Source organism: Schistocerca gregaria, chromosome 5 (genome assembly GCF_023897955.1).
Source record: "Schistocerca gregaria isolate iqSchGreg1 chromosome 5, iqSchGreg1.2, whole genome shotgun sequence".
In the NCBI taxonomy this organism is placed as follows: domain Eukaryota; kingdom Metazoa; phylum Arthropoda; class Insecta; order Orthoptera; family Acrididae; genus Schistocerca; species Schistocerca gregaria.
This window is the reverse complement of record NC_064924.1, coordinates 455,546,583-455,560,445: the sequence shown is the minus strand read 5'-3', so window position 1 is coordinate 455,560,445 and position 13,863 is coordinate 455,546,583. Positions and strand designations below refer to the sequence as shown.

General features: G+C 35.8%; 1 protein-coding gene across 2 annotated transcripts in view; it reads left to right on the top strand.

Moving 5' to 3' along the window:
- LOC126271900 (uncharacterized) overlaps positions 1 to 10,178 on the top strand; it is a 752,940-nt gene extending 742,762 nt beyond the window's left edge. Inside the window, exons 7-8 of one of the 2 annotated variants that reach the window (XM_049974281.1) lie at positions 3,705 to 3,862; positions 7,802 to 10,178. In XM_049974281.1, the coding sequence (XP_049830238.1) occupies positions 3,705 to 3,862; positions 7,802 to 7,957 (314 nt within the window). In that variant the 3' untranslated portion in view covers positions 7,958 to 10,178. The remainder of the gene's footprint in view (positions 1 to 3,704; positions 3,863 to 7,801) is intronic. The other variant, XM_049974282.1, reaches the window with a different exon arrangement.
- The last annotated feature ends 3,685 nt before the right edge of the window (positions 10,179 to 13,863 follow it).

Below are 13,863 nucleotides of genomic sequence, written 5' to 3'. Positions count from 1 at the left end.
ACTTGTGTCCTTTTTCAGCAGGTACTGGATGATGGCACGCTTGCTCTCTCTATCCATTTTTCAAAATGTGTACATCTGTGGCACTTCAAACTCCAGTAACTGGAGAAAAGAACACCCTTAACAAAAAAGTTTAGGTGCTAAGCCGACATTCGAGAATGAGACGTATTTCACGGGTGGGATGAGAACTATTTAGTCACCCCTTGTACCACACTTATTACTGTAATCATTACCTTAACAACTCAGGGACATCCAATAAACCACAGTGCTTGTGTTCCGTACTGGGATGAGACACAATATAGGTCAACCATCTTACCCTCCAGATTTTTCTGTGAAAAAACATACTATTTGCTAAACACTACGGTCCCCAGTCCTCAAAGGACAATATTTAAGACTAGTTTCTGTATATTCATTCAAAATCATTACCAGAGTTTTTCTTGAAATTTAACTAATGGCGTCAATGAAAAAATGAAGCAGGCATGCACAATTTTGTTTCTGTACTTCTGCAACAAACATTACTGAATTATTTTTAAGAAGAAGAAGAAGAAGAAGAGGGAATAACTGTTAACTTCGATGTTTTTCATACACCTTGCAGAATTTTAAAAGTTAAATTAACAGTGAACTATGACAAAGTGACCATTCCAATATATGAGGAACCCTTTTGTTTATCTTTGAATTGTGACTATTTAATATTATTTTTATTGTGAGAAAATAATTAAATTAACAATAAAAAATGAAATAATCACTTTTCTCTCAATGCTGAAGGCATGAAATTTATACTTTGTTACATCACATTCATATAAAATGTAGACTGGCAATGGCAAGGAAAGTGTTTCTGAAGAAGAGAAATTTGTTAACATCGAATATAGATTTATGTATCAGGAAGTCGTTTCTGAAAGTATTTGTATGGAGTGTAGCCATGTATGGAAGTGAAACATGGACGATAACTAGTTTGGACAAGAAGAGAATAGAAGCTTTCGAAATGTGGTGCTACAGAAGAATACTGAAGATAAGGTGGATAGATCACGTAACTAATGAGGAGGTATTGAATAGGATTGGGGAGAAGAGAAGTTTGTGGCACAATTTGACTAGAAGAAGGGATCGGTTGGTAGGACATGTTTTGAGGCATCAAGGGATCACAAATTTAGCATTGGAGGGCAGCGTGGAGGGTAAAAATCGTAGAGGGAGACCGAGAGATGAGTACACTAAGCAGATTCAGAAGGATGTAGGTTGCAGTAGGTACTGGGAGATGAAGCAGCTTGCACAGGATAGAGTAGCATGGAGAGCTGCATCAAACCAGTCTCAGGACTGAAGACAACAACAACAACAACATCACATTATCTCCTCATAAACATTTATAATGCATATAATTACTCTTTGATTAGCAATATGACTTTGGAAAAGGTCATGGGAGCACGGAAATAATAAGCTTTCAGGTAATACTAACAAACGATGTTGTAAATCATGTCAATATATCATCCAGAACTAACATCAACTTTTCCATTCATAATTATTGACAGTTGATCAGCAGTTTTAGTGAAAAAGTATACAGTATATAACTGATTTTAATTTATAATTGCAAAAATATGAGATAATAAGCAAAAAAATTAATGTTATTAAGTTACAAGCCATCTGCAAATGCAATTTTGCAGTATATCAGAAAATGTTGTGTATGGCGTATGAAACAAAAGACATAACACTGATATTGTAAACTGTATCTACAGAAAATCAAATCAAGGAAACTAACAAATTTTGAGGCAGAATTGCTGTCTGGAACTCAACCCTCAGGAGGTGAAATGTTAGTAATGCCAATAGACACATAAAAGTAAAAGTGACACAGTAGCTACCTTTTGGAACTAATAGTTGCTTTATCAGAGGCAAAATGGATAGACAGGGAAGCTTAGAAAGGAATGGTGAGTCACTCAGTCTTCAGGATGAGGAATCAACCTGTTGTGAAAATGAGAGGAAACAGAAATGAAGGGGGAGATATCAAACAGTGTGGGATGGTTTACCAGTAAGGACTGAGCAAGCTTCAGTTGTAAGATGAGAACAAAGTGAGAAACAAAGGATGGATGGAAGAAGAGACATGAGAAGTCAGATGACTGGTGCAGTTAAAAACTGAAAATGAGACAGTGGAAAAACAGAGAGAGAGAGAGAGAGAGAGAGAGAGAGAGAGAGAGAGAGAGAGAGAGAGAGAGAGAGAGGGAGGGAGGGAGGGAGGAGAGGATGGAAACAGGGGGGGGGGGGGGGGGTCGTACACACAGTTTCTGTCATTAAGAGCAATGTTTTGCTGTCACTAGACGAATAAATTATCAGTGAAGTCAGACAATGATTTGATAAGTAAATGAAGAGTTTTATGGGAGAATTATAAACTGCTCATACAGGGTAAATGAAAACAATGTGAGTGCAAGGGAAATAAGCAGGTAGGTAAAGCCAATGGCAGATTATGGTTCATTGGTAGGATACTGGGGAAAATGCAGAATTTAGTCTACAAAAGAGACTTATTACAAAACATATGTGTGTCCCATCTTAGAATATTGCTCAAGTGTGTGGGATCCATACCATATAGGACTAACAGGGGATATTGAGTTATTAATATTGAATGTGTACAGTTAAGGAGTACTAACTGTCAGTAATTTGTTTGTTTTATGGGATAATGGCACAGAAATGCTGGAAAAACTTAAAATGGTAGATGTCTGAAGGTAGATGTGCAAAGTATCCCATGAAAGCCTACTTACAAAGTTTCAAAATTGAGTATTAAGTATCTAGAAATATACTTCCACCGCCTATGTGTTTGCCCTCCTATGAACCACAAAGTCAAGATGAGACTAATTATAGCACACTCAGAAGCATTTGAGTAGTCATTCTTCCAGTGTTCATTTGATAATGGAACAGGAAGAAAACCTAGCATCTGATACAGTCCTAAGTTACTTCTGCTATGCGCTTCATAGTTGTTGACAAAGTATACATGATTAACATAGTCATTAAGTTTAGCAGTTAAAGGTTTATTGTATAGAGAGAGATGTGCACGTTTAATTTTCAATAAGCTTCTACCAGAAACGAAAAAATTGTGAGCAGTAAACCTTGAAATTTAAAACTAAATTGAAAGGCTTCATTCCAGAAAACATTTTTTTAAAATTATTTGCAAGATATCCTCATAGAAAGTTCCTCCTGTTATTATGTAGTACACATACTGCTACAAATATTTTCTCTCTCTCTCTCCCCCCCCCCCCCCCCCCCCCCATCTCTCCCTTCCTCCTTTTGATGCTGCCCCCCCCACCCACCCACCCCACCCCACCCCACCCTCTCAGCTAGTCTTTCAATTTTTTCTTTCCTTTTGTTTCCAAGATTGGTATTCCATAAACTATATGTTTACTGAGTTGTTGCATGAGCAAGCAGCTTTGACTCAGTTGTACCTATGGCACCTGAGAAAATAAATATATAAAATAGGTAGATAGTATTGGGTTCTCCAAGAGCAACTGCAAAATGGATAATTTCATAATAAGTTCATTTTGAGTGCATTATAATTTTAAATAATTGTTTTTATTCAAAGTAGAAAGTACTCCTTCCAAGACTGCAAACATTCCAGCTGCCATGTAACTATTTCAAAGATTTCTCTGTGTTAGCCAATGTGAAACTGTGATTAATAAGAAAATTAAATAGCTCAGTGTGTTATTCTTTTACACATTTGACCTAATGTGACATAGTCTCATATTTGTTTACAGTTCTGGATGAGGTTGGCACACGTGGGGGTGACCCACCCCCTGGCCCTACTGTGCTCAAGACGAGGAGCCTCCCCGCCTGGGTCAGGTCGAGATCTCGGCCTCTCTCCACAGAAGATAATCTCGCTGAGCTTTATGCTAAGGTTTGCCTTGATTCTCTTCACAGGTGGTGGGCTTTGCATTTATTGCTACATGGTCTTTTATCATTATAATACAGAGGGATAGTGATTTTGAAATTACTCTCCGTGTACTGTTGTGATGGAACAATCTTATCATAAAAATTTGCCATAAAAGGATGTTGACTTTGCAGCTAGATTTATTTGTGCCTTTCAAATGTGTGAAGTAGTACTGTTATTAGATAAAGACATGAAAAAAAAGTACAATGTTAAATGATACTGCTGGTTTTATTCTGTATTTGATAGATCTTTCAGGCATTGTCATTAGTAAGATGTGATGCTTGTGTATTTTAACAAGGGTATAAGTATAATCAATAAAGAGAACTAAGTCTGTGGTTTGTTGCTGTTAGAATCAGAGGAATTTTGTGAAGGTAGCAGAATGAAAGGATTATACTGGACAACCTGCAAAGGAGAAGCTAAAACTATGTTTCTCTCCATATAATGTGTAAAAAATATGCAGATACTTAAGTCTGCAGTTAATACTGTTTAGAATTTTATATAATTTTCTGTGCTACTCCTTTCCGGGGAGAGAAGGGGGATATGCACTAATATTGTAATTAAAATACATTCAATTTATTCATTTGTTGAGCTTCCCCTTTTAACTTAATTATTCAGCCTAAAAAATTTTATTGTGTAGTGCAACAGTATAGAGTTCTTAGCCAATTTAGAGACAGTTAAACTGTGCTGAATGTAGCAGAGAGACAGAAGAAGATGCAGGTTTTAATGACCATCTTGCTCAAATAGTAAGCTTAAAAATAAAAGGCAGTATTATAAACAACATGTCTGTAAGAGGAGGTATAATCAGGATATTGTAGGTATAACCAGGATATTGTAAACTACTTCAACAGCTTATCTCAGAAAGAAAAATGGCCACACATGTATAAAATTAATGGTAGCAATGAAAAATTGAATACTTTCATCGATACGTTAACCCATTTCTTTCAGATTGCCTTCCCACTGAGACCTGTAACCATAAGAGGGAGTTCTAGAACAAACAGCTAGGTCACGTGGGGGAATAAGGCTTTCATGCCATAATAAAAGACTACTTCATGAAATGAGTAAATTAAAAAATTCCGCACTTGAAATACACGTATACTATAAAAAATACTCCAGAATACTAAGAAAAGTAATAAGAGCAGCAAAAATAATGCATAATGACAAATACATTTATAATTTTGCTAATAAACTCAAGGCTATTTGGAGTGCTTTAAAAAAGAATTTAGTGGACGCAGACCATCCTGCAAAAATATAACACTATGATAAAAATAAAAAGGTGACAAACCCATTAAAAGTAGCCAACTCTTCTAACAATTTTATCACATGTGTTGCTGATAATATGACACAGTCAAACTTACATAAGAACACCCAAGCCAGTGAATACAAAATAAGTGCTTGTAGAGGATCAACATATGTCAGTTCTGTCTCACATAATGAAGTAGCTAATGGAATAAAAGAACCAAAAAATTCCAACTCTGCAGACACTGATGGTGTCCATGCAACAATCTTACAGAAGAGTGCATAAGACCTAACTGAAATACTTACACTCTTACATGACTGCACACTGCATGCAGGCACTTTTCTTCGAAAACACCTTAAGTCACTCTGTTACATAAAAAAAAGGTGAGAAAGATAATGTAAGTAACTACAGACACATCAGAACTTCCTCTCGCATTTCAAAAATATTAGAAAAAGTTATGTATGACAAACTTATGAAATTTGTAAATAAAAACAATATCCTACACAATGAATAACATTGGTTCAGAAATAAGAGGTTAACAACAAGTGCTATTTATGAGTTCATGAATTCCATATTAAGCCTAATGGACAAGAAACAGGACTCAATGGGAATACTTATTGACCTGTTATAAGATTTTGACGTGGTGAACCATTAGATTCTGCTGTCAAAGCTTGAAAAATGTGTAATTCAAGATCTGTCTAACAATTGGATCAGTTCCTTCCTGAGCTATCATAAGCAGGCACACAAATGTCCATCTAAAAACTGTATCTGAACATCATATTAACTTTTAAATATTTGAACCATGTTTTTCTCATCTGGTCATTCTCAATTATAATGCAGAAAAATGTGACAAATGCCATCCTATTATGGAACACCTACTGGAGTTTTAGTTTATATACAGTATGTGATCATTGGTAATGCTAGAATTCAGTATGGTGTTGGGCCACCCTTAGACTTGATTACAGCTTCCACTCTTGCAGGCATACATTCAATAAAGTGCTGGAAGGTTTCTTAGGGAATGGCAGCCCATTCTTCATGGAGTGCTGCACTGAGGAGAGGTATCGATGTTGGTCGGTGAGGCCTGATACTCTCCTTACACCAAGCAAGGCGTCATTTGGCATTTACCGGCATCATGTGTGGCTATTGAGCAGCTGCTTGATCATGAAATCCGAGTTTTCTCACCTTCCATCTAACTGCCATAGTACTTGCAGTGGATCCTGACACAGTTTGTAATTCCTGTGTCTGGATAGATGTCTGCCTATTACACATTACGACCCTCTTCAACTGTCGGCAGTCACTGTCAGTCGACAGATGAGATCGGCCTGTACACTTTTGTGCTGTACATGTCCATTCACATTGCTACTTCACTATCACATGGGAAACAGTGGACCTTGGGATGTTTAGGAGTGTGGAAATCTCGCGTATAGACGTATGACACAAGTGACACCCAGGCACCTGACCATGTTTGAAGTCCATCAGTTCTGTGGATCACCCCATTCTGCTCTCTCATGATGTCTAATAACTACTGAGGTTGCTGATATGGAGTACCTGGCAGTAGGTGGCAGCACAATGCATCTAATATGAAAAATACATTAAAAACAAAGATTCCAAGACTTACTTATGAAAAATGTATGTTTTAGGGAGTGTCCAGATACTTTAGATCACATAGTGTATATTACTGACACATCTTGGCAGATCAAAACTGTGTGTCGGACTGGGACTCAAACCTGAGACCGTTCTCTTTCACAAGCAAATGATTTTTCAACTGAGATATCCAAGCATGACTCTTGACCCACCCTCACAGCTTCACTTCTGACAGTGCTTGTCTCCTACCTTCCAAACTTCACCAAAGTTCTCTTAACACATTCTGTAGGCCTAGCGCATGTGGAAGAAAGGCTAATGCATATCCAGAATGAATTTTAACTGTGCAACAAAATATGCACTGGCCTTTAAATATGTCTGCTTGTGTCTGTGTATGTATGGATGGATATGTGTGTGTGTGTGTGTGTGTGTGTGTGTGTGTGTGTGTGTGTGTGTGTGTGTGCGCGCGCGAGTATATACCTATACTTTTTTCCCCCCAAGGTAAGTCTTTCCGCTCCCAGGATTGGAATGACTCCTTACCCTCTCCCTTAAAACCCACATCCTTTCATCTTTCCTTTTCCTTCCCTCTTTCCTGACGAAGCAGCCGCCGGTTGCGAAAGCTCGAAATTCTGTGTGTGTTTTATTCATTGTGCCTATCTACCGGCGCTTTCCCGCTTGGTAAGTCTTGGAATCTTTGTTTTTAATATATATGTTTTACTTGAAATCAAAGAATTTTAAATCTGTATAAACATGTAGATTTAGTGTAAACACTACTATCTGTACATGTCTCATACCAGTGTAAAACCTGTATCCTATCTCAGATGACACTATTAATAGGAAACTATACATTGTTGGAAAAGCAACACACTGAACATTGTCAATGCCCTCATGTACTATACAGCACACGAGAAATTACATATAAAATGATGTGTAACAATGGAGGCCACATAACATTAAGCATATGTTTGATCTTAAATTTTTCGCATATGCCCCTATTATATGTGGGATAATGAGTTATCACATTTAACTTACATTATTATGAACTTAATTAATTATATTACTAATTTTCATTTGTTTTTGTCTTTCAGGTTAACTTCAGCAAGAAGAGAAAAAACAGAATGAGAAATGATGAGGCTGCCATCATTGCTCTCAGTAAATCAAGGAGTCAGTATTTACATAAAGACACAGATTCTTTGGTTGATAATGAAGCAGTAATAGTGTATGATGAACGGACTGCTCTGTGAGAAGATAATATTTTCCTTCATTCTCCTGTCCTTCACTCTCCAGCTGAAGCAGTGGAACTTTTGTGCAAAAAGTCTCAGTGACAAATGATTGTACACAAAATGTCTGAGAATGTTTGCATTGTTATGCCAGTGATGATAAAACTTAATTTTTGTTCTGGAAGTTTGATAACAGCTCTGATGAAAGCAGAGACACGAACATAAGAAAGGCTTTTGGAAGTTCTTTTGAGAGAACATGCAAAAGTCTCAGAGGCCGTTTTCTGAATGTTTGAAAAGAGTGAGGAGATACGTTATTTTCTGAGTATAAATTTCATTAAAACTATCTTTGTTAGACAGTTCCACCGATAGTGTAGAGTTTTTCTCTAATGATGTGACTTTTCAGCTATTACTACAAAGATGATAACAAAATACCATATAAAAGCCATCTGTATTTTAGGTAATTTCTGTTGCTTTCACTATTTGACAGAAGACCACAGCAACAAGCTATGAAAAAAATATGCTGGAACTAAGCTTTTACAAAAGTTCTGAGATGATTGTGTAATCATCAGCATACTTAGATATTGTAATGTAAGTTTCCCTTTACTAAGCTGGGGCAGTTTAGAGAAATAACATTCAAAACACAGGTGACTGCTTTGTTTCAAAACTTCCGTTGTGTAGCTCCCCATAAATAAAGTTTACATTCTGAGAAGTGAGTATCCAGTGTTAATAGTCAAGGCAGCGCAAGATGATCCCTGACAGCTAAGAGTGCTTTAAACTGCTAGGTTCAGATGGCTGCAGGTGAAAACAATAGCCATCAATAGAGCTGGGACAACATTGAGGCATTGCCACAGAGACATTTACAAAACCGTGTTTTGTGATTGGTTGAAGTGGATGTGCAAAGCAGTTGCGCCCAGCCTCCTTTAACTATCATGGATCACCTTACCCTGACTCTATTATACTAATATTGAAAATATGAAGTATTTTTCATTCTCGACAAATTATGTCATAGAAATATGAAAAAAGTCATCTGCTTTAAGTGGCATAATTGTTTTGTGGAATAAACTATTATGTTGTAAATCACAGTCAACAATATTTTTAATGAACAGTATGAGTTAGCAAGACAATCAAAGCTAGTGCTATGATGTACTCTGTAAATAATAGAAAACATCTTCGCAATACATATCACCATATTTTTCAAAATTATCATCTTGTTCATCTTGGATAGCAGCTAAAAACAGTCACTCGTAGAGGGCAACCCCACATATCAATGGACTGTCAATAATAACACCCAGACTGTGATATCATAAGTTTGCTAAAGTAACCATTTGTGTCAATTCTTGGTAAATATGTAAAAGAAAAAAGATTAAAAAGTGTGAATTGTGAGTATGCAACTGAATGATGAGCTTGAATCAACAATAGTAATGTATTTATCATCCTAATTTCTAGTCATGCTCAATAGAAGCAGATTGTGTAAATAAAGTTAGAATGGAATAGCACAAATTCTTATCCTTTTTCTGAATTATAATGCTTTACATAAAGCATTTGTCTGAACTTTATATTTGATCAATTACAAAGTGAGATTTTTTTCTATCTTCAGTCCAAAGTGATGATAGTGATTACTGGACAATTTTGAACAGTGTAAACGTTTGTAAATATGCTGTCTTTGCACATTCTTTCGCTGGAAAGCAATATGACTGATAACTGGCAGGAACATTGTATCTGCTATCTGCACTTACTGACATTTGGTTTCTGAATGATTTTTCTCAGAGTAATAAAGGGGATTTTTAATTAGATACAAATGTTTCTCTTTTTGGAATTTTTATCTCTTGATGACAGAATACATGCAGGAATTGTGTTTACCAGATGTCTTTAAACATAAAAGTATTTGATAGTAGGACAATAAGACTATGATGTGTATTTTAAGTAGAACAATAAGCAGGATATAATATATAGCTAAGTAGTTGAAATTACAATGTAATGGGCCTATTAACTGTGATTGAGACACAGAAAGTACAAGATCCTGTATCAATTCTGAGGTAAAAGTCACTTTTTATACTAATTCTAGTTGCAGAACTTTGATAATATAAATAAAGTTGTCTGGCTTCCAAAACAGACACATTCAGGTATTCCTGTCAGAACTGATGATGGAACATAAAATATTTGCAATAAAAGTTATATATATATATATTTCAATATGTAATTGCTGTAATTGATCATTGGAGCAAATAATGATCTCACAAAACTATTTACAATGTTGATTTATTTTGATTTTGAAAACTATTGCTGCCACGCCTTTAAAAATATTTGATTAGATTAGATTTACTTTCATTCCAATTTATCTGTAGTGAGCAAGTCCTCCAGGATGTAGAACATATCAGAAAAACAATAATACATGACAAATATTTACAACTGAAACAAATAAGCTAATGTACCTTCCACAGGTCCCAAGTGGAATGATCATCATTTTTTTTAATGAACACTATATGAAAGAATCATTTTACAAACACTAATCCACTGAATTTAAAATAAAAAGTTTTTTATTTATAAGGTAATAAACATGTAATAGAACTACTATCATACTTATTTACAATGAACACATTACTGCACTGAAATGGTGCGGAAGTTAGATTGTACTTTCTCTCTCTCTCTCTCTCTCTCTCTCTCTCTCTCTCTCTCTCTCACACACACACACACACACACACACACACACACACACACACACACACACACACACATTTATTTACAATGAACACATTACTGCAATGAAATTGTTCAGATGGTTCTACTGAGAAATTCATCAATGGAGTAGAAGGAGTTGGCCACCAATAAATCCTTAGGCTTCTCTTAAACTGAATTTCATTGGTCGTTAAGCTTTTTATGACTGCTGGCAAGTTATTGAAAATTTGTGTTCCTGAATAATGCAGACCTTTATGTAAAAGAGTAAGTGACTTTAAATCCTTGTGAATATTATTCTTATTCCCAGTATTGATTCCATGAATTGAGCTGTTCGTTTGAAAAAGTGATATATTTTTAATGACAAAGGAATAAATATATTGGGAAGCAGTAGTTAGTGTCCCTAGTTCCCTAAACAGGCTTCTGCAGGATGTTCTTGAGTTCACACCACATATAGCTCTTACTGCACATTTTTGTGCCCAGAAAACTTTAGCTTGGCTTGATGAATTACCCCAAAAAATGATCCCATATGACATTATGGAATGGAAGTAAGCATAGTATGCCAGCTTTTTCATTTATATATCCCCTATGTCTGACACAATTCGCATTGCAAATAGAGATGTGTTAAGACGCTTCAGCAGTTCTGTGGTGTGCTCCTCCCAGTTGAATTTATTATCAAGATGTAATCCCAAGAATTTAACACTGTCCACTTCTTCTGTCTGCTTGTCATTGTATGTTAGGCATATACTCATGGCACATGGCTGAACTGCATGTAGTGCGTTTTTTCAAAGTTTACTGACAAAGAATTGGCTAGGAACCAGATCATAAAGCTTTACAATTATACATGTATGAAAAAGGTACATTTCATATTAAATGCTTCTTCTTGCAACAACTGGCACAGACGTTTTGCATTTAATTATAGAAAATACATTGAACGCCATGCTGCATTTCTTTTTCCTGTTAACTGCTTATCAGCTTAGAGGCCATCCAGAGACAACTGATAATGATCTTTGAATACAATAGTCACTTTTAATGTGATAGTGACTTTGTAAGCCAAGAATAAATTAACAAGAAAAATAAATGCAGGAAAACACAAATAGATCAGATCAGATCATTTTTTTGTTCTTAAACAGTGTATTTCTTTAAGCACATTACTTTCAATATCTCCTTATGGAACCTAAATAAATTAAATTAAATTTTTATTGCTCCCAAAAAATGTGCTGTCTGATGATAGACATAGAAATAGGAGAAGTGATATGGTAGTTATAAAATGTGTGTATATATTTAAATTTCATTCAAAGGGACATACTGTTAAATATGTTTTTCACATATATCAATACACACTGCAGATGAAAATTGCATTTTGAGACAGTAAACATATATACATATAATTACACTAAGCCACAAAGTTTGTAAAATAACTCATACTAAGAAACTAGTAATAGCAAACAAATGAAATGAATATAATGTAAATGGATAGATAAAAAATGTACTCACCAAGTGGTGGCAGGGGAACACACGCACACAAAAGGATTTAACTTTTACAAGCTTTCGGGGCCAGTTGCTCCTTCTTCTGGCAAGAGTTGATGGGGAAGGAAGAGGGGTGAAGGAAAAGGACTGGAGAGGTTTGGGGAAAGGGATATAGTTCAGAAACTTCACCAGAAAACCCTGGGTCAGGGGAGACTTACCAGATGGGATGAGAAGGAAAGACAGCCAGTCCCCAACAATCAGTCTTTACTCCTCATCACGTCCAGTGAGTCTCCCCTGACCCAGGGTTTTGGGTGATTTTTCTGAACTGTACCCCTTTTCCTAAACTTCTTGTCCTTTTCCTCTACATCTCTTCCTTCCCCTTCAACTCTTCTGTCAGAAGAAGGAGCCACTGGTTCCAAAATCTTGTAAAAGGTAAATCCTTTTGTGTGTGTGTTCCCCTGCTGCCGCTTGGTGAGTAGATATTTTATCTATCCATTTACATTATCAATAATTGGTTATTTTCATTGTTATAAATGAAATAAATACAAATACATATACATACTGCTTGATATGTAAAAAAAAAAAGACAATCCAGTATTGTGACCTTCCAGGGGTTGTTTTTGAAATTAGATTTTTTAAGGAATTATTTTAATGCTTTTCTGGGTATTTTAAAAGAGTAAATATAGCATTTGTAGTAGTAAAAAATCTTTTATTAGATATTTTACTAATTAAATTCAATATATTTCTCAATATATGATTTGTTACAAAAAAGAAATATCAATAAGGCGGTCACACTTAAATTTGGGCTGTAATATACTGAAAAAGAGGAAAAACTTAAATCATTTAGCTTACAGCTTATAAAACTGTTTAAAGCTCTGAAATGTTTTCATTGTACGTTCCTCCTCATACTATTTTCTTGCTCTCGGTGTCCATAGCACAGTGCTGTCCATGAAGCAGCCAAGAGTCCATGTACTTTGAAGGGTCAAAATGAGTTAGTGGTGGGCCATTCAACTTCAGAAAAGGTAGTGAAGAAACAGTTTTTGTTAACAGAGAGGCTATGTCATCGGTATTGATCTGAGCCATTTGGGAAAACTTTCTTTCACATTCAGTGGATGACATAAATTGCTTCGATGGTAGTTATTGATGGAAGCAACTTTGCGGGGTACTTTTTTTTTTTTTTAATTTCCACCAAAGTTCCCACAATTATCAGAAACACACTCATGAAATTCTTTAATTGCATCTCATTCGCTCAACTGAAAGTGAACTGCAAGTGACTCAACATCTCTTTCCACAAAAGTATTGTCTTGAAAGTCTCTGAGCCAAGGGCATCTGTCAACAGTAGGAATTGAATTGGCCAAAGCTGCATCTTTCCTATTCAGCATTCTCTTTCCAGTGGTTGTGAAAGGTTGTCATAAAACTTAACATGATTAATGGCCAGTTTGATTCCCATAAGTCTTTTATTGTTGACAGGTGTCACAGCCTGCTCCCGACTACCTTCCCAACCAATAAACATCATCTGAAGTTTTTTATTAGCCCAAAATAAGTCTACATCTTGGTGTTACAGTTCCCCACTAACTTCTGAAAGTTCTTGAAGTGCATCACACATTAATGCCAAATATAAAACAAAGCATTTGGATGTTAGTTTCCTGAGTAGGTGTTCATACTTGTATCTGCCTGAAGCATCTCATGTTGGGTCTTCTTTAGCTGCTACAAAATTATTTGTAAGAACCTCATAGTCATCATAAACTACTGAAACAGTATGAAAACTGACACTACCCATCTTGTGC